This window comes from Mercenaria mercenaria, unplaced genomic scaffold (assembly GCF_021730395.1).
Source record: "Mercenaria mercenaria strain notata unplaced genomic scaffold, MADL_Memer_1 contig_4999, whole genome shotgun sequence".
NCBI lineage: Eukaryota > Metazoa > Mollusca > Bivalvia > Venerida > Veneridae > Mercenaria > Mercenaria mercenaria.
This window is the reverse complement of record NW_026463274.1, coordinates 3,231-28,235: the sequence shown is the minus strand read 5'-3', so window position 1 is coordinate 28,235 and position 25,005 is coordinate 3,231. Positions and strand designations below refer to the sequence as shown.

The window sequence follows — 25,005 nt, the reverse complement described above, 5'->3', positions numbered from 1 at the left end:
AAGTTTCAAGTCAATAGCTTTGATAATGAGAGAGATATTTGACTTTATCAAAAACTTTAACAAAATACCTAATTAAAAAGGGGCATGATTCTGTCAAAATTCAAATCACAGTTATGGGGATTGTTTCTCCGCGTGTAGATTTTGATAGTTAATAAGTATTTTAAGTTTCAAGTCAATAGCTTTGATAGTAACAGAGATATTTGACTTTATCAAAACCTTAAACCAAAAACTCTAAATTAAAAAGGGGCATAATTCTGTAAACAATCAAACCAGAGTTATGGGGATTGTTTTTCCTGGTGTAGGCTTTGATAGTTAATAAGTATTTTAAGTTTCAAGTCAATAGCTTTGATAGTAACAGAGATATTAGACTTTATCAAAATCTTTAACCAACGGCGACGCCGACGCCGGACCGAGTGCAATAGCTGTACTTTTTCTTCGAAAAGTCGAGCTATAATCTGACACATCCAAATTTATATCACCTACCGCATAGTGATGATATAATAACCCAAACCCTATTGCCGTTATAAATTCTTTTTCCTACCGCTCATAATATAATCAAATTATGTTGAGACGGTCCCCTTGAAAAATCTATCGTCTTAGGTGTCTACAGTCCACGTAGACTTAACTCGCAAATGTCTAATAGTTGTACCGACGTCGGAAGTTCATTCTAAAATTAGATTTCATTTGAATGACCTCTTGTTAAAACAAATACATGGTCATTTACTTAATGGACGCCGAGGGGTACACATTGTGGACAAGAAAGTAATCTTCAGTAAATCTTGCTTTTTTAAACATGTATTTATTTTAAACAGTGATTAATGTTTTAGTTTTAACGTGATACCATTTCGTTTTAGATTAGTAATGTTCTTTACGTTTTAATATGATCTATTTGATTGAAAAACATGTATTTGTTCATTTATGTGTGAGATGAATTTATATAGTTCAATATAATTAATAGCTTATTTGATTTTCTTGTAATATTTTGTTTTCATGTTATCTCTAGGGCTGAGCACCTGATCCTCAATGTGCGCCGCCATGTCCTAGATACATATACGAGTCAGCTCAGGGAGACATTTTCTATTCATAGAATATACAGTCCTTTTTAGTATGACAGTCTTAAAATAGATTTATAACGATCGTTTCTATTTATAACATTGTGAAGTCATTCTTAAAATAGAAATATGATGTGATTCTGAAAATAGAATTCAAAATGGCCGCTGCGCATGAGTACTGAGTTCATTTCTTATATGCAAATGAGTTACTATATATAGTACCTAGGTCATCCAAGATTGCGCCCGTTTGTTTACACACAAAGATACGCCTATACTACTTCTTACTTCTTACGGGCATAAACTGTAAGGGACGAGAATTGCAAATTTAAACCTCATTTTTTGTGCGAGGAAATCGTAGGTTTTCCTTTATAGTTATTGTATGTATATGTGTGTATACCATGTCGAATGTATACTTAAAAAAATTCAATTTTCTTAGGTCCGCATTAAATAGCATTTTTAGTTATGAGCATTTGTTTATATTTAAAGGGAATTCCTATAGTTCTTTTTATGCGCATCTTCCTACGCAGCCGACACTTTCTATGGAAAACTGAAGTGAAGTCAACATTTGTTGAAATTTGTGACATACAATCTTAAATATGAGGAATCTTGAATGAAATAACATTTTTGATAAGTTTTATCAGTAATCAAATGTTAATACTGGTTTATGTTGTATTGACAAGTACCCTGCCTGAAGGTATCTTGCCATTTTAGTGGTTGTGTTTTCACATCGCATTTTAGTGTCGTTCGTATAATGTAAGACAATTGACTTAGTACTTATAAGACAATATCACCTTTCAGATTATTTAGCATTCAATTTAAGAAAAAAATAAGAATTTTTAAAACATTTTCTAACTTCCAGCAGATATACATGTAATCAATTTGGACAGGTTCACACCATTTTTTGTCCGAACAGATGTTGTATTCAAGCGGTCTTAACATAAAATTTAGCCTGGTGACCCATACATGTTTAGCCTTTTTATGCTCACAATACAATTATTCATACACAAGAAAAACAGGAAAAAATTATTTGTAACAGTTTTTTTCAAAATTTAAAAGAATATTCTTCACTATGGGTATTTTTCATTGGAAAAAATTCACAAAAGTGAATAGGAAACAAAATTTTCTTTCATTTGTACTCATTATTGTAAGGATATAGTAATACAAATATGACTGTGATATCAAATAAGTATATAATAAAATCTGTAAAAAGATTAAACTTTATTGTGCTGTCTTGAAGTATAGTTTGGTTGGTATTTATAAAAAAAACAGAAAATTATGAAAATGTTGAAAAATCGCTGGCAGTTTCAGCAACAGTGGGTATGTTCAAAAACAATTTTTCACAAAAACAAGCCTGGTGACCCATTGTTTTTATTTGTTCATTGTTTTCAGCACAAATATTCGTATCGTATATGTGAATTTAAAAAATATCCATGAAAGGAATAAAAAACTATAGGAATTCTCTTTAAGGTTTTGGTGAATCCACCAATGATGCAAGGTCTATCCATGCCCTATCATAAAACAGCAGTCAATATACATGTACCTGTTTGACCATTAGTTTTTGATACATTTATTCTCCTTTTTGAAGTCTGTTACTCACAATCCGGCATGAAAATGCTATATCAGTAAAACGCATATTTCTAACCAAAATGCTTAAATCTATTTGGTATTGGCATATCATTATGGAAAAGAACTGAAATTAAATGTATGAAATATACATCCGACATGTATTGCACCAATTATGGGAAGCCACTTAACATAGCGAATAAATTTCTTGTTATTCCTTATACATAACCATATGCTCAAAGTCCAACACTTCATATAGGACAGAGGCTATGAAGTTAAATCTTCAGCATTAAGAAAATGAGAATAGCAATGATTGTTTTTTTTTATTTTTAGATTTAACGTCGCACCGACACATGATAGGTCATATGGCGACTTTCCAGCTTTAATGGTGGATGAAGACCCCAGGTGCCCCTCCGAGCATTATTTCATCACGAGCGGGCACCTGGGTAGAACCATCGACCTTCCGTAAGCCAGCTTCCTCCTAACATGAAGAATTAAACACCCCGAGTGAGGCTCGAACCCACATCGATGAGGGGCAAGTGATTTGAAGTCAGCGACCTTAACCACTCGGCCACGGAGGCCCCCAGAATAGCAGTGAAGATAATAATTAATGACGAAATGATATATCACAAACAGTGATATGTCGTTGAATAAAATCAGTGTTTGTCGTTCAGATGCGTATTATTATATCAATCGAGTGGTTCACTTGTGATGTATTGTGATATATCATCTTCGCATCTGAACTGCAAACAATGATTACTTTTAAAGCGGATCACTGTTTGGGATATATTATTTCTTAATCAATCAAGCTTGTTAAAAGTATTTGAATTGTTAATACCTTGTCCACCAGGGCGCGTTGTCACTTTTCGCTTCATGTAAATATAGTAGGCTGGTAACTAAAAATAACTGACAACGTTTCAAAATAATTGTATCAATGATATCTATGCAGTTTAGTTTTTTTTGTGTCCAGTACTAAAATTGTTAAAGCCTTCATCGTCTTGTTGTCTTTCTTTTACAATATTGAAAACTTTGAAAATATAGTTCTGTTATGAACCTGCATGCCTTCCAAGCTTCGAAGAAATGTGTCATGTATAACTCACTACCATTATTGGAACTTTTCTGTTATGATAAACTCTAGAGGTAAGCAATCTAGGTCCATCACGGCCTCTTGTTTGAACTGATGGGGTCTAACATGTTCGTCATGCAAAAGTCCCATGACATGAGTAAAAAATTAGATTTCTCTTAAAATATGTTTATCTTAACATTTAGTCATAACACTGTAAGCTTTACAAATTTTATTGGTGACTGAATTAAAGTATCCTCTTTGATTGCGACTCTGTAACGGAATGTAAGGAAATGTAAGGAATTACAAAATATAAGTTTCTTGGAAATATTTGTAAATATTCAATTAACAGAATGAAACAAAGGGAGCTAACTTACTGCATTCACCTCCCTCGCATAGACCACCAATGCAATTGAATAATATAACATTGGCAATGTAATTCGTAGCTCCAATATCGACTCGCCTCCACGGGTTTGTTTGCTGCTCAGTAAAGGGTAAACTAAATTAGCTGTCGACCATGCCAGTCTGAGTACGTGGATAAAATTTGAGTCAAGGCGGATTGCTTTAAATTTGAGCCCAGACCTACATCTGAGAAAAAAGTAAGAAGTTTCCTTCATAACATATCGATACAGCTAATTTAATAGAAAACGTGTAAAAAGGGTTTTTTCTATCACCGACAAACACAAACAACCTTCACGTTACCGGTTACGGAAGGTGTGTTTTATTTATAAATTTGAAATTTTGAAAAAGTGCAGTTGATCGTTAGTTAGAATACACGAAATTATTGAGGACTGTCGAAGACCATCAAACGATATACGTTGGCTCACATTCAGTTCATGTTTACACCGACTCACGTAGATCTAGTACAACTGGACAAATAAATGTTACACAGAAAATTCAAGAATGATTGGCCTACAAAATATTCTGTATAAATAGCTGTATCTCACAAAAATATTTGAAAATATAAACATTTATCACATGTACAGATAAATTCAAACTTGAGTTTGACGATTATTGAAATGTCATCATACATTTTAAATGGCACGTGTAGTCGCATTAAGGATGTCTTATAAATAAAGAGTCAGTGAGATTGATATGCCTTTAAATTAGAATTTTAACAGTTTTTGAAGTATATTTCAATTGGCCGCCGTTTAGGTGACTTCTGGGTCATGTGGTTGAGACTGCTTACTTCGAATTCGAATCACTTGCCCCTTAACGCCGGTGGCTCGAAAATCCTTTAGTGTGTAAAATTCTTTCATGTTAGGAAGCCATCCAGCTGGCTTTCGGAATGTCTGTGGATCCTCTTAGGTTCTCGTTTGTGATGAAATAATATCCGGTCTTATTCCGCCATCAAAAATATCACGGCATATACATGACCACAGTGATATTATGTGTATATTGCTGCATTAGTTACAAGTCGTGGCAACAGATACCCGTAACCGTCATTTTTGCCAGAGTATATTTTTGTAAATAAATAGTAGTATTTAATAAGCTAGTTATACACAGTACGGTAAAAGTTCCTGCAACTAAGAAATTTTCGACTGAATATCTATATAATGTTTGAATTGCTACAAATCATTTTTAACAAAAACTGTTGTTGTTTGTTTTCTTCTTGCGTTCATCGTGTTTTGGGTGGAATTTACAATATACATGCAGCTATGCACTGCCCCCTTTTGTAATAGAAGTAAATGTTTCGTATACGTACTTTTTGGCGAGAAAAAAATACATGTGTGTTTTATATTATCGAAAATGAAAGCAAATGACGCGTTTGAACAAAATAACCCTCCAAAATATTCTTATTTTGTCTATAGATCTACCATGCCTATCAATAGCACAAAAATGTTTTAACATGCCGCCACTTTACTTTGGATTTCACACTTAACGGCATGAGAAATAACGACGCGATGATGGTATTGATAAAATAGATATTATGTTATTATAAAGAATAAAGGCATTTATTGATTTGTTTAACGTAATATGTATATTCAAATCATTAATTGCACTGAGGAATAATGTTTTACCTAGATCGAAGTATCACTAACAATAGTGAGCACATAGGTAACAGAAAGCACTGGTCAGTACCAAACATGTAGTCATGCTATTTAAAAAACAACCTTTTAACAGAGTGTTATCATCCGAACCTTGGATACGATAGTAAACAACAGTTACCCATAATGAAAATGAGTTAAATAGGTTGCGCACATTTTGCTGTCCCCACCTACATTATGATATATATATGGCTGAAACAACGATACGCACTTGACTCGAGTCATGTATTTATTTTACGTCAATGATAACGAGTAAGCACAAACAGATTTTAATAAAAAAAAACCTGAAAATCTGAAACGGAAATAACTGCTTAATTTGAAGTAAACTGTTAATTCAGGGCCTTCCGTACGAGTGTTGAACAAAGTTTTTTTTAATTTTCCGTGCCTCTCAACAATAAATATAACAGACGTCGCGAACAGTGAGCAAACCCCACAATTGACGTTTGTACGGACGCTGCCGTCTTTGAATGGATGTCACATCATTTTACAACGCAAGCCTACGGGAAAAACATAAAATCTTGACTTTTAACTTCATTTTAGATTTATTTTTTAAATGAAAAAGGTGCCTAGAGATATTAACCTTCCGGTATTAATGATGCTATTTTTGACAATTTTACATGTAGTATAAATAAATTATCGGAGGTCCAGAATTAGGTGAGACAGATTATAGATTGTGTGAATACACAAAAACTGCATGTTTACTTGTGTCACTGTTACTGAAAATAGAAAATGTTAGGCAAACATTCATTCCGTGGATTTTCGTAGAATTTCTATATGTCACTGTCTATCTCTTAAAAGGCAACAACATTGCTGACAACGAACTGTCCAAAGTTCGATTAAAGTTGCCCACACAGCTGAATCACTGTCGACAAACATGGTTGTTTAGGATGCATGTGCGTAGGTTTGTAGCCAAATACATGTACCTAAAATATAGGTAATTTACATAATGTGTTATTAAACAACTTGTGAATGGTCTGTGTTTAAATACCATGACCGTGATTCATTGCTTGCCATCCAGAAGGTAAGAGGTTTGATAGCCAGCATATATTTGAAACTGTTAACGTATAGATTTTGTTTAATGCAATAAAGATTGTAAAACCGTCCTCAAAGTTCTGTTGTAGCTCTTCCAAACAGACTTTTGCATGTTTTCCATTTGTGTGCGTCCACTTACCAGAAGACATGAATGACATGAAATTGGCGAACTTAAACTATAAATAATATTGTTCATATTAAATACGTTGTTTAATAGCCAGTGACATTTTACACGTTTAATTATGTTGGAAACTGTGCAGATAAATATTATACTTAACGCGACAACTCAAGCCACACTTACACAACCAGTAGCTTTAACGACTGATCCATTAGCATATCAGCTTCCAACAACGCAACCAACTATTGTTCCAGCACCTACGACCTCGCCACTTACGACCCAGGCACTTACAACTCAGTCATCAATCGTTGTTCCAACAAGCAATCAAACCTCGAACGTATAATTAATACTTAATACTGGAATTTAAGAATCCATGTATATCTAAAAGTATGAAACGGCCAGTCGAAACGACAAGGGTGTCGTAGTCGGCACAGACCAAGAGTCTTGGTCGGCACGGCAAACATGTCTTTCAATGGGGGCCTTGGGCGCCCAGGCATAGGATTCTAGGTTAGTGTGTCACATGGTTTTTGTCGACCTTGTCTACAAACAAACAGTTTTTTGGCAGCGCTACATAGGAGTTTTAGTCAGCAGAGCAGATTGGTCTTGACTAATAGAACACAAGAGTCTAGAAAGACACGACAAAAGTGTCTTCAACGCCAGGGAATATGGTCGATCTAGCACTAGAATTTTACTATACAAACCAAATGTATCTTGAAAAGAGTTCAACGATTTCATTACTGCCTTGTAAATAGTAAAACTTTTGTGGGAATGTGGAAGGTCAAATAAGAACGTTTACGTCCGAGAATAGAAGGTATTGTCGTCGTTTTAATTGTATATTTGCTTTAGAAACGGAATAAACACTAAGCTACTAGACTGACATCAGTCGTTAGAGTCTTTCTAAACAAACGTCTCTACCATAAAATCCTGTTTAATAGCACTTATTGGAAAAAATACAATTTCTCTTATCTCTTATTCTAGAGAAACATCTGTAACAGGTAATTTTGAAATAGGTTAATTAATCATATTGCCGGTGATGAGATGAACCCAGAGAGAAAATGGTGTTCTGCGAAAGTATCAGAAAGAAATTAATATTATTACAGGTTATACAACAGACTTTGTAAGTCTGTCATGCTACATATATATAAGTTTTATTTTTCTTTTCTGTCGGCTTATTGTTCATTTCGATTGCAATAAATTTATCTGTGTCAGATAATTCAAAAGCTCGCGCCTCTGTTGAATTAGTTAACAGAACATCGGAAATCATAAATATTTCAAGAGCCACTTTAAATATCATATCGCTCGATAGAGTGCGTCTTATTCTGTATAACTTGTTAAAAGTTTTTTTATTAAATGGAACTTTAAGTTAAAAGGTGTGTGCTGAAACATTTTTATTTTCTATTTGAAAGTCAGCTTGGAAATTAGTGGTATGAAATTACGGATCCGCTTCTATTTAGGGAGAAGTGGGGCTGGTGGCATAAAGTGTCAAAGTGATTTTTCCCAGTAATTACCAAGAATACAATAGAGGCTGGGAGTTTATGTTTATCTTATGGTGTAATCAATTATATGTACCGCGAGCCTGTGAAAAGAAAAATAAATTAAAACATTGAATGTATTAAGTCCGTATTTTTACAAAGCATAGAATTAATCTTTCATGTTCTAATAACAGTCATCTTTTTATTTCACTTTTGCAAATCGTTATTTTTTTTCAGAACACAGTAGGGTAACTTCTAATTGCTTTAGAGACTCATAATGCCTTTCAATGAGCCCTATCGGATATTTTCAATTTAATTGCTTTAATAATTTCAAATGACTTTTAATGAGCTCTGTAAGATTGCTTTAAATGCTCATAATGCTTTTCAGTGAGTTATGCAAGATATCTTAAATTTAACAACTTTAAAAATCATAATATCTTTCATTAATCTTTGCAAAATATTTTAAATTTTATGGCTTTAAAGGTTCCAAATGCCTTTTAGTGAGATATATCAGGTAATTTAATTGCTTTATAACATGTGGTATGACATGTTAAACAACTGATAATGAATATCACTTTCTGTTAGTGTGTCCATTTTATAGTGATATACGAAATACCTGCCAACAAAGCTATCATTGTCAATGACCTACTTTTTTAGAGTTTTAACCTTTGTTAAGCGATAGTCTCAGTAGTAGTATTATCAAGCACTTGCTATAAGAGGCAGACCACAATTTTGTATATGTATTGTTATACATACATATTCATGCTATGCTCATGTTCTTTGCATTTTCTTAATACGGCCATAAAGAAATGGCGATGAACCTATTAAAGGTTTTGCCAAATAAACTATTAAAATTGAACTGATAGAATCAATAAGCATTACATTGCTCTCTATAAGATAATTTGAGTCTAGCTGATCTTAAGGCTCAAAATGCATTTCAATGAGCTCTGTAAGATATTTTAGGCATCCATTGGCGAGTGGCTGCTCACTTTATATCACTTGCCCCTCACGTATGTGGTACGAGTCTAACTTCGGGTTGTACTCAGGTGCCCGCCTTAGATGAAAAAAAATGTGGAGGGGCACCTGGGGTCTTCCTCGACCACGTAAAGCTGAAAAGTCGCCATATGATCTATAATTGTGTCAGTTTTGCATTTTTTGGTCCTTCGGGATCTTTGATTTCAACTCATTTAGATTTGAAAATTGAATACTGCTCTAAGCCGGTGCTAGGGGGCGTGGGTAGTGTTGCATTTTCCATTACTGCTCATGAACAGACTCAATTAAACCGAGTCTGCAGTTTTCATTGTTTGCATTGTTGTTGGTGCTTCCGGGGGATCTACTTTCCAGATTATATTTATGTTAAAACCAATAAAAAAATGAGATAATTTGAATTTAATTGTTTAAAATACAATTAACGCCATAGTTGAAAATGTGGCTGCAAATATTCATCATGTAGATTTAAACGTAGTTCTTGTGTAACCATATAATTATGCATAACATCTATTTAGACTGCTGTTATATCTAGTCTTAACATAAAATTCGACGTCTAAAGGAACTTTAAGCTCTCACACATTTTTTTAATAATAATAATAAAAATATTGATAATAATGATAATACTAATAATAATATTCCAAGAAAGGTTATACAGAGTGTAAATAGCATTAAAATGAAATGCAAACTTTCTCCAGCAATGCCTTCTGTTCACTAGAACAAGAACCAGTACAACAATATACATGAATACGAACATTTTACAATCACAAAAATCATTTGCTAAACACACACACACAAAACAACAGCAACAATACAACAGTATATCATTATATTATACTGCTTCCCATTTATTCATTTGACAGACAATCGTATATGTAAAAGAGAGAGAATAACAATAAACATAATTATATGTATACAAACAACAACATTTAGAAATTGTAGGAAACACGGAAGATAATAGGTTAGGACAGATTTCTCGAAAGCACAGAACACCTCAAACACGGCCTCAGAGCCATGCATTTACCAAGTAGGCCCACAACAAAATGAAGCTGTAACGGAAAAAATATTACAGACAGGTTGCTTCAAAAATCCAACAATTACATTTTAATTTCGTACAAAATATAAATATATGGGGAGAAAGGTATACGGGGTAGCAATGTGGTGAGTGGGTAGAAGGGGAAAGTAGAACAAGGATGAATATACAAAAGGATTGCAACATTCCTTAATCACAGTTACACTACATTAAAACCACAGTAGCGCAGACAATCATGTACAAAAGTCAAACACACACACACACAACTAACCTACATAGGTAAATAGACAACTGAGAAACACAACACAGTAGGGCACCGCCCAAGACACAAAGACGCACAAGCACACAAGCGCATACATATAAGCAGGAAATAACAACAATTGGACACCCCCTTAAATTTCGGGCAGCCAAAATTAAGGTGGGCATGATAACTTACTCAAAGTAAAGGGGGAGAGTATGTCAAATCAAAGGAGCGTAGAAGCAAGGCGAAGGTGTGTGGGCGATAGGGAGAGTGAACGAACAATTGTTGTTTGAAATTGTTGAATGATTTTTTTTTGTCATGGATTCCTTAATTTCAGCAGGTATTTTATTCCAAATATTAACGCTGAAGTACAAGAACAAGTAAATTTTTACGAGGTATTGTACACAAATAAGAATTTCGTGGATAAAGAGCATAGATTATACAATGTTATATTTGAGAAACTCCATATTTCAGACATACAATTTTATTCACAACTTTGTTTTCTAGGGTACGTTCTATATATTCGAATGACAGTACACGATGCCGCTGTCATAATTCGTGCAATACCCAAAGTCAGTTGTCTGGTTCAGTACTCTTAAAGCCACACGCCCATCTAAATTTCCAGTTGCTTCAGAAATGAGTCGAATTACTTGTAGTTAGATAATTTAAGTCCTGCTTGCCGATTCCTCCAATTTCGAATCGTAAGTTGAATGATTTAGTAGACTGAAAGAAAGAAAATGATTTTGCTCTTAAAATTACCCAGTAAGATTTTTATAAAAGAAGGAGATGTTAACATTGATGTTTCAAAATTCAACTTTATGAAACGTAGAAAACCGAATTGTAATGTAAAAAACTTTATACTCAATGAGGCAAAATTGCAATGTTATTTTGAATCTGTCGTTTTTGTTTTTCGACGAAGAACAGTTTCCTTGAGGGGTACATGTACATGACTTAATAGCTGAACACTTCTGATATTTATTCTAGAGAGGCCAGCACTCCATCAGTTCTCTCAGTGATTTGATTATTCTAGAGAGGGCACGATGGATTTTTAGTTACACATCTTTCATCTAAAGATATTTTAATACGCCTCCATCTACAGGCGCTTGAAGCTCTATCAATGAATAGATGCATGCATTATCATATCCCATCCTTACATGCTATGATTCAGAAATAGTATGGGATCGCTTTCACAGACTGACAATCTCAACAAACCTAACCTTCTATTGATTTAGTTTCAAACGGCGTTTTCTTGCAATTTCGTACTGACAAGGTATGACAGTGCCATATATAGGATCAGTGAAACAAGATATTCCTGACCTTGTGAAACTAGAAATACTATATGTAATGTGCATTCGTTTCTAACTGGAATATATATTAAAAATTTACCGAATGACCGATTTTGTTGAGAGAGACATTTATGTTAAAGTTAGAAAGAAAATGTTTAAATATTATCCGGGTGCAACATGCTCTTTTAAAGTGTATTTTACTTACTTGTGTAATTTACTTTCATGCAATGATGGCTTGAAAACCAAACACAGAAAAAAAATAACTGTATTATTTCATTTTTCCATGACGGTAATTATATACGATTTGCAAGAAAAACATGAGAAATATAAGTATCCACTAACAATCTCACAAGTTCCGACTAACAATCTGACAGTTTGGCGTCCTTGGGCGTTTATTCCCCGGATGGAATTGAGTCGAATCGGATCACGCAGCTCGAGTAAAACGCTCTAACACCGGGAACCGAAAGATGAGTTTTACAGCCTTGTTAACGGCGCTTGTTTACATCATCCACGGGGAGGTAAACCAACATTTCTACAAAAGTAGTGTCATTTCTTCATTCAAATGATATTCTATTTGGTCAAACATTTATCATAAGTTTAGTTCGCTTCGATGTTTCTTTGATATTGAAGGTGTACCTTCTCCATCCGCCATATTGTTCTCGCATTGTTTTCGGTCGTCCCGATTAGGAGGTGGTGTGAAATGTTGACCCGAGAACAATGTTTTTGTGCTTTGTTCGTGTCATAAGGGCGATTCTATCGGGGATTGGACACAGAATAAGAAGAAGTACGAAGCGCCCAAGGACGACCTTACTGTCGTATTACATTAGACCAAAACAATGTGTGTAATGTCTTAACATTTATATTATTTAATCAATGTAGCAGAGTAAATTCTACTTGGTGTATTTAGTTAGTAGACGAGTGTAAGGTAAAAAATGAAAGGCATGCTCTACCACATATTGCCACCTGTTGAACATGTATTTAGTTTTCTTTTTATTTATGACGTAAAAGTTACGTTTTTGGTCCATTTAAATCCAACTGAAATTAACTGCGGACATTTTATGACTATACGGAGAAATGACGTCATGACGTTTTAACGATACAACGTTCCGGTTCAGTCCATTCATTATTGCTTTTTCTTCTTCTTCAAATATTGTTATCGAGAAATATACTATAAGTAACGGAGCGTACAAGCCATAAAGGTTTTTAATTTTATACCATTTTACGCAAAAAAGGAGAAAAAAATTACAACGTTTTTTAGCTCAGTTCAGCTTGGAATTCACCAGACTAGTAGCTTGAAGTAAAATTAGACTAGTAGACTCAATATTTGAATAATAAATACTGAAACGTTTCTGAAAACGCAATACGTTTTGAGTTCTTGCAAACTTATCTTGAGTATTCTAAGTAGCATTTGTCCTACTGTAAGAAAACGTAAAAGGGTTTAAATATGAAATAATCTATTAGTGAAAAGTAGAACATTTAGAGCTAGTATAATGTTTCCGTTTAAGTTAAAATGTAAAATACAAATTCAATAAGCATGAAAATAGGCTGTTCTTATCTTAAACAAATTATTTACGCACTGAGAATACACAAACGTTTATTTTGACGATAACTGCCTGCTGATTTGTTCAGCATAACAGGTAAAATTCCACATTCCAACAAATTATATGACTCCCAACTTCATTTCTACAGGGAATGGATTCTGATTCAGCAAAGAGTTTTCTTCTTTAAGGTAGTGGTCACGGTATCGTAATCGGCAATCAGCGTATTCTTGTATTTCCAATTACGTACTTCCGATATGTGATATCGGTATATCCCTGCTGGTACGGGAAGCCGCAGCGATAAAATTCGATTAATACCGATGTAGAATTTGAAGATTACGAAAATTGCTGATTGTTTTAATAGGTTTCCCCTTAATATAATTAAGTAAAGAATGAGTTACCTATAATGCTACTTAATGTGGCTTTTCATGCAGACTGTTTGTCCTTGTTAATTAAACAAAAATATGCCTTGAGTTTACTTAAACCGATATATGCAAATGTTACACATTAGAAGCTTTCCAGATTTCTGTGAAACTTAGAAATTCTTACTAGGAAATCCAAACACTTGCACTTCGCAAAGATGCAGGACTTTATTTTGTCCTTCAAGAGTCACTCGAACATATCTTGCCTCTTTACCCTCAGGGAATTTGAAGGTATGAATATCGTTAATCGGACCTGGCACAGTGCCAACAATGTACATAGACTCCAGTGTCGTCCCAATACTCAAGCTCAAGTCAGTAGCCCGATCTGTAAAACATTTAAACTTAAAACGTGTACAACAATTTAGTTCTTGAACAGTTCTTGCTCTACTCACATGGAAATAAAAGGTATATAGTCGGGCAGAGTGCATACCTTCATTGTTGTGAATTAAAAGAGTGAAACTTACATAAAAGGTCATAAACTCAATTTTCTTAGGTCGATAATATATAGTGGTTCCTTTCTGACACTTGCCAAAAAATAAGGTTTTAACAAAAATACCCATGTTGAAAGGACTATCCAAGACATATTATAAAACAGCTAGAAATATACTTGTTCGAGCATTAGTTTTGGCCACTTTCTATTCCATTTCGGCCTGTTGTCATGGATGAAATTTAATGTATAAAATATGGCAGTTTCAAATCACACCGGACATATATAACACCAATCATATTGACTACTAAAATTGTTACGACATATTGATTCGCCAAAGAGCAACAATAAAAACCAAGAAAAGTAAAATCAAACAAACAAACAAACAAACAAAAAGAAAAGAAAATAAACACTGCCAACAAGCCGGTCTTGATGTCCTTGTATATGACTATATTAAAAACTTTAAAAAAAAACTTCTGATATGAATCTGCAGGCCGTCAGAACTTCAAAGAAATGTGTCATGTATGACTCACTATCATAATTGGTACTTTTATGTGAGGTGAAACTCTAGACGGGAGCGATTTAGGACCATCAGGAACTTCTTCTTTGAACTGATGGCATCTAACATACGCTGTATGCAAAATTCCCATTACATGTGTTAGTCATATGACTTTAAACTTGTATCATTATTTACGGGAGACTGAATAAAAGTACCCATCTCTGATTGAGGAAAGGTGCTTTACTACTTACCAAAGTTTCTTGTAATATATTGAAATACATAATCAACTGAATGAGAACAAAGTGTAACTTACTGCATCCGCCAGTATCGCATTGTCCAACAACCCGATTAAATAGTGTTACATTGACAATATCGTATATATCTCCAAGATCGACTTGCCACCACGGGTCTGTTTCTTCTTCAGTATGAAAGCAAGATCCTTGCCCGAAATCCTGGTTAGTATTGCCATCTATGCCTTTTGTTCCATCGTGACCATGATATATTGATGACATGGAAGTTTGTTTGTCTTGGGCAACATTTGTCTCATCAACTGAAATTAAAATTAAAATGCCTGTCAGCTAGTATAGACTTCTGTTTCACAAAATAATTATGCTCAATTGATTTCTAGTATCGTGATTTTACAAAAGCTGATCGGTTTAAAAAATACTATTACGCAAACCTGATTATTTATTTGAATGTTCACATTTTATCGCCTTTTAACATCTTATCAACGGTCTACTCATTAATCATATCTCGGTTCCATGCATATCTTCAAAATGACAAAATTTTAGATTACCATGAACACTAGCTTTGCCATAGCAGATAAAGCTATTTGTGGGTAACCTAAACATTGATGTAAAGGTATTTTTGATAGACATTGAAATAATCGTAAATATTTGTGAATAACAATTATTTTGTCCTTGAAATCAGGACAATGTTAAACTGTTTCACTACAATTTTATTTGGATGTTGAACACTGTATAACTTTAGGTACATCTTTTAGGTTTACAGTAGTGCACCTTATGCAATGATATACTGTATATTCTGATGAAGTAGGCGTCTTGATCGAAATAAAATGTGATTTTACTTCTCGATCTATATTCAGTAACAAGATTCCCGTTCGAGAAGTAGGGAGAAACCAAATATTTTGTTCACGAATGAGAAGTATCCCTTTCTGTTACTGCCACAAACACATTCACTTATGTTAAGTGATATCTTTATTAATTTTCAGAGAATATATGGTTGGCAAAAAATTGCCACCATCATGGTTACGTACTTTTTGTGCATTTGTCGACAACCACACTCCAACTTCCGTCAGATCGGCAAACGGCATATTCAGATTCTTTTGGTACCTCATATCCAAAATCACATTTATATTGTATGCGGTCACCAACACCGTTCATGTTTCCTACAATCTTACCATTTAACGGTGGTTCATTGTACTTGCATTCTGAAGAGAAAGAGGCAAAAATCACATTTTACATTGTATGCGGTCACTAGCATGGTTCATGTTTCCTACAATCGTACCATTTAATTGTAGTTCATTGTACATGCATTCTGAATAAAAAGGGGGAAAATAACATTTATATTTATTCTGTCAACAACACCGTTCAAGTTTCCTACAATCGTACCATTTAATGGCGGTTCATTGAACTTGCATTCTGAAGAATAAATACAAATATCATATTTATATTGAATGCTGTCACCAACATAGTGCATGATTCCGTTCCTACAATCTTACTATTTAATGGTGGCTCATTGCACATGCATTCCGAAGAAAAGAGATATAAATTACATTTTATTTTATGCTTTCACCAACATCGTTCATGATTTCATTCCTATAATCTTACCATTTAATGGTGGTTCATTGTACATGCATTCTGAATAAAAAGAGAACATAAATCACATTTATATTGATGGTGTCACCAACAACCTTCATGTTTCCTATAATCTTACCATTTAATTTTGGTTAATTGTACATGCATTCTGAATAAAAAGAAAAAAAAATCAAATTCATATTTATGCTGCCACATGCATTCTGAATAAAAAGGGGGAAAATAACATTTATATTTATTCTGTCACCAACACCGTTCATGTTTCCTACAATCGTACCATTTAATGGCGGTTCATTGAACTTGCATTCTGAAGAAAAAATACAAATATCATATTTATATTGAATGCTGTCAATAACATAGTGCATGATTCCATTCCTATATTCTTACCATTTACTGGTGGTTCATTTTACATGCATTCTGAATAAATAGAAAACATAAATCACATTTATATTGATGGTGTCACCAACAACCTTCTTGTTTCCTATAATCTTACCATTTAATTTTGGTTAATTGTACATGCGTTCTGAATAAAAAGAAAAAAAATCAAATTTATATTTATGCTGCCACATGCATTCTGAATAAAACTAAACAAGAGTATCATGATGACCCTGGGCCGCTCACCTGAGTAATATGAGCTACATGTTTCAAATGTCAAACTGATGACAAAATATTAAGAAAGTCGGTTGGTCACATTCATGGTCAATGAAATTCAGTTTTACGATTTGTATGCAAAACTGTTTATGTCATCAAAATTTCAAGACTGTATCTTAAAAAAACCCAAGAAAGTAGGTCAGTAGGTCAATGTCACAGTCAAGTGACATCATATTACTTGGTGTTATCAGGTAATTATAATTAAACAGTCTTGGAAAAAGGATCAGATGATTTCTAAGTAATTTTCCTATATAACTCACATAATAACTAAGTGACCCTAGGGCAGTGCCCCTTTTAACCCCAGGGGCATAATTTGAACAATGTTAGTAGAGGACTACAAGACATCATACCAAATATCAAAAGCCTAGGTCGTATTGTGTCAGACAAGAAGATTTTTAAAGCTTCTTCCTATATAAGGGTAGGGGCTCTTTTCATCCAAGGGGTACAATTTGAACAATTTTGGTTGGGGACCATAAGACAATGCTACAAACCAAATATCAAAGGTCTAAGTGATTTGGTTTCAGACAAGAAGATTTTTAAACTTTTTTTCATATATACGTCTATGTAAATTTGGGACCCTCGGAACGGGGCCATATTTGACCCTATGGGGCTGATTTGAACAATATTGGTAGAAGACCACTAGATGATGCTACATACCAAATATCAAAGCCCTAGGCCATGTGGTTTTGTACAAGAAGATTTTCAAAGTTTTCCCTATATAAAACTAAATAAAAAATGTGACCCCCGGGACGGGGTCATATTTGACCCCAGGGGGATAATTTGAATAATCTTCGTAGAGGACAACTAGATGATGCTACATACCAAATATCAATGCCCTAGGCCATGTGGTTATGTACAAGAAGATTTTCAAACTTTTCCCTATATAAGTCTATATAAATCATGAGACCTCAGGGGCGGGGCGATATTTGATTCTAGTGGAATAATTTGAACAATTTTGGTAGAGAACCACTAGATGATGCTACATGTCAGATATCAAAGCCCTAGGACCTGCGGTTTTGGACCAGAAGATTTTTAGAATTTTTCCTTTCGGTTGCCATGGCAACCAGAGTTCTGCATGGAATTCAATTGTTTGAACAATTTTGAAAGGGGGCTACCCAAGAATCATTCCTGTGAAGTTTGGATGAAATTGGCCAAGCTGTTTATGAGGAGATGTCGTTTAAGTTAAAAGGTTACGGACGACGGACGACGGACAACGGACGAAAAGCGATCACAAAAGCTCACCTTGTCACCCCGTGACAGGTGAGCTAAAAAAAAAATATTTATACTGTCATCAACACCGTTCATGTTTCCTATAATCTTACCATTTGATTTTGGTTCATTGCATATGCATTCTGAATAAAAATAGAAAATAAATCATTTATGTTTATGCTGTCACCGATACTGTTCATGTTTCCTAAAATCTTACCATTTAATGGTGGTTCATTGTATATGTATTCTGCAGAAAAACAAATGTTTTCAAAGTACGTCGAGATCAAGAGATAATTGAAAAACAGAACATAATATTAATTTCAATATCTTATACATGTACAGTTTAAACATATCAGAAATGCTGCTTTTCTCACAGGTTGGAGTCAAAAGTAAAAGATCAATGTTGGTTTTGAAAGATTTTCAACGTTGTGAAGTTTCACAGGAAGGCATCTCAATACTATACAGGGTTTCTTACATCGAAAAAAAAGACATATGAATAGGTATATGTTAATTTACTGGAAAAATAGAATTTACATAGGATGAAAAAAGTAAACAATATACCTGTGTATTTATTATACGTTTGTTCGCTAGAGTCACATGTCTGGTCTTCGGTATTGTCGTCACCAGGTCTCTGATAACAGAAAGAAAACGACACATTCAACAAAACATTATACTTTCAAGATGTGTCCAGACAGGAATAATCGAAAATTTGACAAATGACTATGCTTGATATGACAATGACAATAATGATAATAAAATACTGTATGTATTATAGTTGTCAATGTGTTCATTTTCGATTTAAATATTGTTTTTTTTTTCCAAATATTTCAAAATGATTCAAATTTTTGACTCGTTGTTTTAATTTTATTTTAATACTTCCTTTTTTATTTTTGTATTTCATAAACATACACTTTTCGTATTAGTTTGGCGTAATTGACTCTTGTCTAGTATCAATCTCCTACACATTTGTCTCCCCTTAAATTGAAGAAACCTTTGCCGTCTAAGCTTTGGATAAATCTGGTTATTTTTCATCGTTTGATATAATAGTGTTATTATAACAGTAGCTCGATCTGGGATGCTGTATTCAGCTGGAGTGGATTTTGCCAGATCGGATCTCAAGAGGCGCGCATGCACCGAGTGTGATCCGACCTTACTTAATCCACGAGAGCCAGTTACAAAATCCCAGATCTAGCTACTGTTATAATGACCATATTATTATACATCTCTAACTTTTTGGTTGTTGGTTTGTTATTGAAAGAAATCTTCAATGTTTATCGATATCAAGATGAAATTAAGTGATGTTTTATGTGCGCTATTTACAGAACTGTGACAGGTCATGCATAGCAATGAAAGTAGTCCGGCAGGTACAACACGGAAGATGTAATATGGAATTTGAAAAGCAGAATACGGATTATTTTCTGCCTGTTTATATCTAATTGTGAAATACAAGCCGATTTTTTACAAAATTTGTATAGGTATATAATAAAAGAGTACATGTTGAGTATATCTCCAAGATTTAAGGCTTATGTTTAAAACAGTGAGTTAATACGGTAATTGTCAATCGTTATTTTTAGTAATCCACTGGGAAACATTAAATATCTATATAAATCCACGTTCCATAGTTTATACTATTGACCTGTCTATAAATAACAAAGGTTTGCTGGACTTCATTCGAAAGCCTTGAAATCTATTTTTGATGGCATGTAATAATCTGGACGTTGGGCAAAATGTTTTGGTATATTGACCGGCAAGCCATCCAGTTAGTGTGCAGTCTTTCAGGTTTTTTTATTTGATGAATAATCGGATCTACATATATCCTAGAAACCGCACGTATCCATTTAAGTCATCTTAACGTATCTGATAGTTTAATATGGTAAAACTCACATGCCCATGAACAGCACATGGGGAAAATAGCTCCATTCATGTAACATTTGCGTTTGTAATTTTCTTGTTACTTGATAAATTTTAATAACATAAAAACCATCGAAGCAGAAAAAATTCATCAGCACAAAACGTCTGCCACACTTTAACAATACGTTATTCAAACACTTCACCCAAATTCCAGTGTGTACGCTGCCTATACATTTGATCCGAGAAAAATAAATTGGGGCAAAGTGTTTCAGAAAAAATGCATGCATTAGGAATGTCTGACAGACGTTTGTGGCACGGAAAGCACGCACTTTCCTGTGTTCGGTTCTTTTCATCTTTACTAAAATATATCAAGAAATAAAAACATGTTTTATGAATCCAGCGAATTTCCCCCGTTTGTAAGATACCGAAATGTTACGTGTGTTGACCACCCTGTATAAAGTTAATTAAAAATATGAAAGAAGAAACATTTGGGAATTCACACAATGAGTGCACCCAGATAATTTCCTTTTTGCTGCTATTACATACTTGTACGGGTACGTGTAAGACGTTTAAGACGTAAAATTTGAAACACGACTGTACAGGGCAGTCTCACATGCGTTTATAACTTGCCCGTAAGATCCCAATTGTAAGTTTTACGTATTCTCATTAGACGCTTTTTCTGAGTACAATATATAAACGTTGCCGTAACGTACAGACGTACACATCACGCTCTGAAATTCAGTCTGTTAAAATGCATTTATGTTTGTTTACATTATTCTTATACATGTACCCTAAAATACTAACAAGTTACCTCTTTAATTTCAATGTCTGATTCCTTGACCTCTATGCAACTTTCTTTACTTCTGTCTTCTTCGTTTTCTTCCGACGAATAAAGATAGCAAGCGTTGTACCGTTTTCTATAATTAAGAGCTTTGCAATGGGGATGCATACCGCATTCTTTTACACATTCCGGAAGTGCAATTCCTGGCAATATGCCAATTCTATTCTTTTCACCACGACATGATTGTTTGAAACTAAAATTATAGCTGAATTTGACACCATCTTTGCTTGTATAAGTAAATGCAAACATTTTCTGAAAAAGAAGCATTAACACCAAAAAGTCCAAAATCCAGAAAGTGTCCATGTCTTTAGTCATACACACCTGGCTTGAACAAAAAATTTAGATTTGAAAATAATAAAAGAAATGCAATGATATTTTCGAAAAAAATGCCGGAATGATCAAATTTACTATTAATTCGACCTTTTTTCAAAAAGATTTAAAAACATTTCTCATCTGTTTGCACCATTAAAATTGCCATTAATGAATTTAATAACGTATCCGTATAATAGCTTCATCGTTCTTATATGAATACTTCGGAAAACTGAAATTAAGTAAAGATTTTCAACTTATTCTCTCTATAAATCTATACGCAGCAATAATTCCATTTTAGAATTTCGCAGAAACTGTTTACGAATGCGGAGTATGAATATCAATGCTCTTTTGTTTGGTTTGCGCATATAACTTATTTAAAGTCATTGTTCATTTTAGTCATGCATTCAGCCATTGTCATAGTATTATTTTGCCTTATATTAATAATTCATATGTATGTGTACGTTAAAATCGGAAATAGTTTTAAACGAATAAGTGTTAGGTGTCGATTATTGATTATCAAACGTAAATTGTCAAATTATAAATGCAGATTGTTAACTGCGTAATGTGAAACACTTAATTCCGAATGCATAACGCTCAGTCCTTATTCAAATATATAGATGAATATATCGGTGGACAAATGCATGTTTTGAATGGTGTATGGCATTCATTACATAATTTTGTCACTGTTTAAAACTTTTTTTCGTAACATTTTTGGGTAAAATGTTAAAGTCCCATATTCAAATGACCTGTAAAACAAGCTATTGCTTCAAATCAGACTGGTAAAACATTTTATTATATACCTATATAAATTCTGTAAGAATGTCGGCTTGTATTTCACAATTAAATATGAACAGGCAGAAAAAAATCCGTATTGCATCTTTTAAATTCCTTCAAATCACACTGGTAAAGTAATATATCGTTTCAAACAAGAAATATCTTTAAAAAAGATGGTCGACGAATTGTAATAAGACAAATAGTTTACGAATTTTTCATATTTATGTGTTATTCTGTCAACTATCTAACATTTTGCAAATAGTAAAACTTAACACCACTCTTAAACGATTTAAATGGGTTTAAATTCCTCACGGATGCCATTTTTATTTCGTTTTTTCCTTTTTGTCTACGACGAATAATTACAGCAGTGGTCTGGAAGACACTTCTCTATCTAGGAGACATTAATCGATCGGCTAATCTCACCCTTATTCATGCGCTATGCAGACCGTAATCAGCTCTCTGTAAATTAGTACCTGTTGGTATTTGAACAGGTTTTTATTATATGAGCCGCGTAATGAGAAAACCAGCATAGTGGCTTTGGGACAAGCATGGATCCAGACCAGCCTGCGCACCCGCGCAGTCTGGTCAGGATCCATGCTGTTCGCTGCAAAAGCCTATTGCAATTAGAGAAACCGTTAGCAAACAGCATGGTCCACCTTATCACCCACATCATGTGACACAAGGTGCTTAACTCTGACACCAGTTTTTCATGAATTATGTCCCCTTTCACTTAGAATGTAAGGTTGATTTTGAAGCATTTTCACTATATCAGTTATATTACGAAATGCATTTCTTTCAAACTTGAAGTAGTTGTCCCACATCATCACCCACATTATATGGAACAAGGTGCATAACTCTTGCACTAAAATTTCCTGAATTATGCTCCCTTTTTGCTTAGAATTATACTTTTATAGTGTTTTGATACACTTTATCTGTACCTCTCTTATTATATGATATTTTTAACACAGACTCAAGCTGTTGTGCAATATTCATCCACCATTGGAGGCATTAAACACTCCAGTGACAGTTCATGACAGATTTAAATGCTTTTGGTACAAAGGCATCATGAAATACAGGTAAAGGTCGACTACAAACCAACTTAAAATTTGTCAAACTCACGGTTGCCGGACAATAACTCACAAAAGGCTTGACAAATTTAGATAAATTTTGGTACTAATGGGTAACATCATAAAATACAGGTCAAGTTCGATTTAAATTTCACCTTCTTGTGACCATGTCTTTCTTGTGGTTGCCATTCTTCTGTTACAAGACCGTATTGTGTGGGTATTCGTCCCACCTGTGACAGTTCTAGTTATCATGTAGAAATAGATATTGAGATGAGTATTGTTACTAGAACAGTTTACAAGAAAACCATATTATATACTATATGAATACTATATGAATTGATAGCAGAATAAAGTGAAAGTACACCCGTCGACCAAAACAATGTGTGTAATGTCTTAACATTTATATTATTTAATCATTGTAGCAGAGTAAATTCTACTTGGTGTATTTAGTTAGTAGACGAGTGTAAGGTGAAAAATGAAAGGCATGCTCTACCACATATTGCCACCTGTTGAGCATGTATTTATTTATTTTTTTATTTATGACGTAAAAGTTACGTTTTTGGTCCATTTAAATCCAACTTAAATGAACTGCGGACATTTTATGACTATACGGAGAAATGACGTCATGACGTTTTAACGATACAGCGTTCCGGTTCAAGCCATTCATTATTGCTTTTTCTACTTCTTCAAATATTGTTATCGAGAAATATACTATTAGTAACGGAGCGTACAAGCCATAAAGGTTTATAATTTTATACCATTTTACGCGAAAAAGGAGAAAAAAATTACAACGTTTTTTAGCTCAGTTCAGCTTGGGATTCATCAGATTAGTAGCTTGAAGTAAAATTAGAGTAGTAGACTCAATATTTGAATAATAAATACTGAAACGTTTCTGAAAACGCAATACGTTTTGAGTTCTTGCAAACTTATCTTGAGTATTCTAAGTAGCATTTGTCTTATTGTAAGAAAACGTAAAATGGTTAAATATCAAATATTCTATTAGTGAAAAGTAGAACATTTAGAGCTAATATAATGTTTCCGTTTACGTTAAAATGTAAAATACAAATTCAATAAGCATGAATATAGGCTGTTCTTATCTTAAACAAATTATTTACGCACTGAGAATACACAAACGTTTATTTTGACGATATCTGCCTGCTGATTTGTTCAGCATAACAGGTAAAAGTCCACATTCCAACAAATTATATGACTTTCAACTTCATTTCTTCAGGGAATGGAAAGAGTTTTCTTCTTTAAGGTAGTGGTCACGGTATCGTTCCGATTACATACTTCCGATATGTGATATCGGTATATCCCTGCTGGTACGGGAAGCCGCAGCGATAAAATTCGATTAATACCGATGTAGAATTTGAAGATTACGAAAATTGCTGATTGTTTTAATAGGTCTCCCCTTAAAATAATTAAGTAAAGAATGAGTTACCTATAATGCTACTTAATGTGGCTTTTCATGCAATTATTTTGTCCTTGTTAATTAAACAAAAATATGCCTTGAGTTTACTTAAACCGATATATGCAAATGTTACACATTAAAAGCTTTCCAGATGTCTGTGAAACTTAGAAATTCTTACTAGGAAATCCAAACAATTGCACTTCGCAAAGATGCAGGACTTTATTTTGTCCTTCAAGAGTGACTCGAACATATCTTGCCTCTTTACCCTCAGGG

General features: G+C 33.8%; 1 protein-coding gene across 2 annotated transcripts; it reads right to left on the bottom strand.

The window, feature by feature from the left end:
* Positions 1 to 9,762: 9,762 nt before the first annotated feature.
* Positions 9,763 to 22,015, bottom strand: LOC128554388 (uncharacterized). 2 transcript variants are annotated; one of them, XM_053535670.1, is made up of 6 exons: positions 21,139 to 22,015; positions 19,038 to 19,107; positions 16,058 to 16,231; positions 15,095 to 15,331; positions 13,983 to 14,180; positions 9,763 to 11,332 (listed from the first exon to the last, which is right to left on the bottom strand). In XM_053535670.1, the coding sequence occupies exons 1-6, from the start codon at positions 21,481 to 21,483 to the stop codon at positions 11,325 to 11,327; spliced, it is 1,032 nt and encodes a 343-aa protein (XP_053391645.1). In that variant the 5' UTR covers positions 21,484 to 22,015; the 3' UTR covers positions 9,763 to 11,324. The 2 variants fall into 2 exon arrangements, with proteins under 2 accessions (XP_053391645.1, XP_053391644.1); XM_053535669.1 differs by lacking the exon at positions 9,763 to 11,332 and having other exon boundaries at positions 13,317 to 14,180.
* Between the last annotated feature and the right edge of the window lie 2,990 nt (positions 22,016 to 25,005).

Coding starts and splice junctions, on each gene's coding strand:
- LOC128554388 (XM_053535669.1), bottom strand. CDS start 21,483: ATGACTAAAGACATGGACACTTTCTGGATTTTGGACTTTTTGGTGTTA. Junction 16,232..19,037: donor AACGTATAATAAATACACAG/GTATATTGTTTA, acceptor CTTTCTCTTCAG/AATGCAAGTACAATGAACCA. Junction 14,181..15,094: donor ATGCGATACTGGCGGATGCA/GTAAGTTACACT, acceptor AATGTTTTACAG/ATCGGGCTACTGACTTGAGC.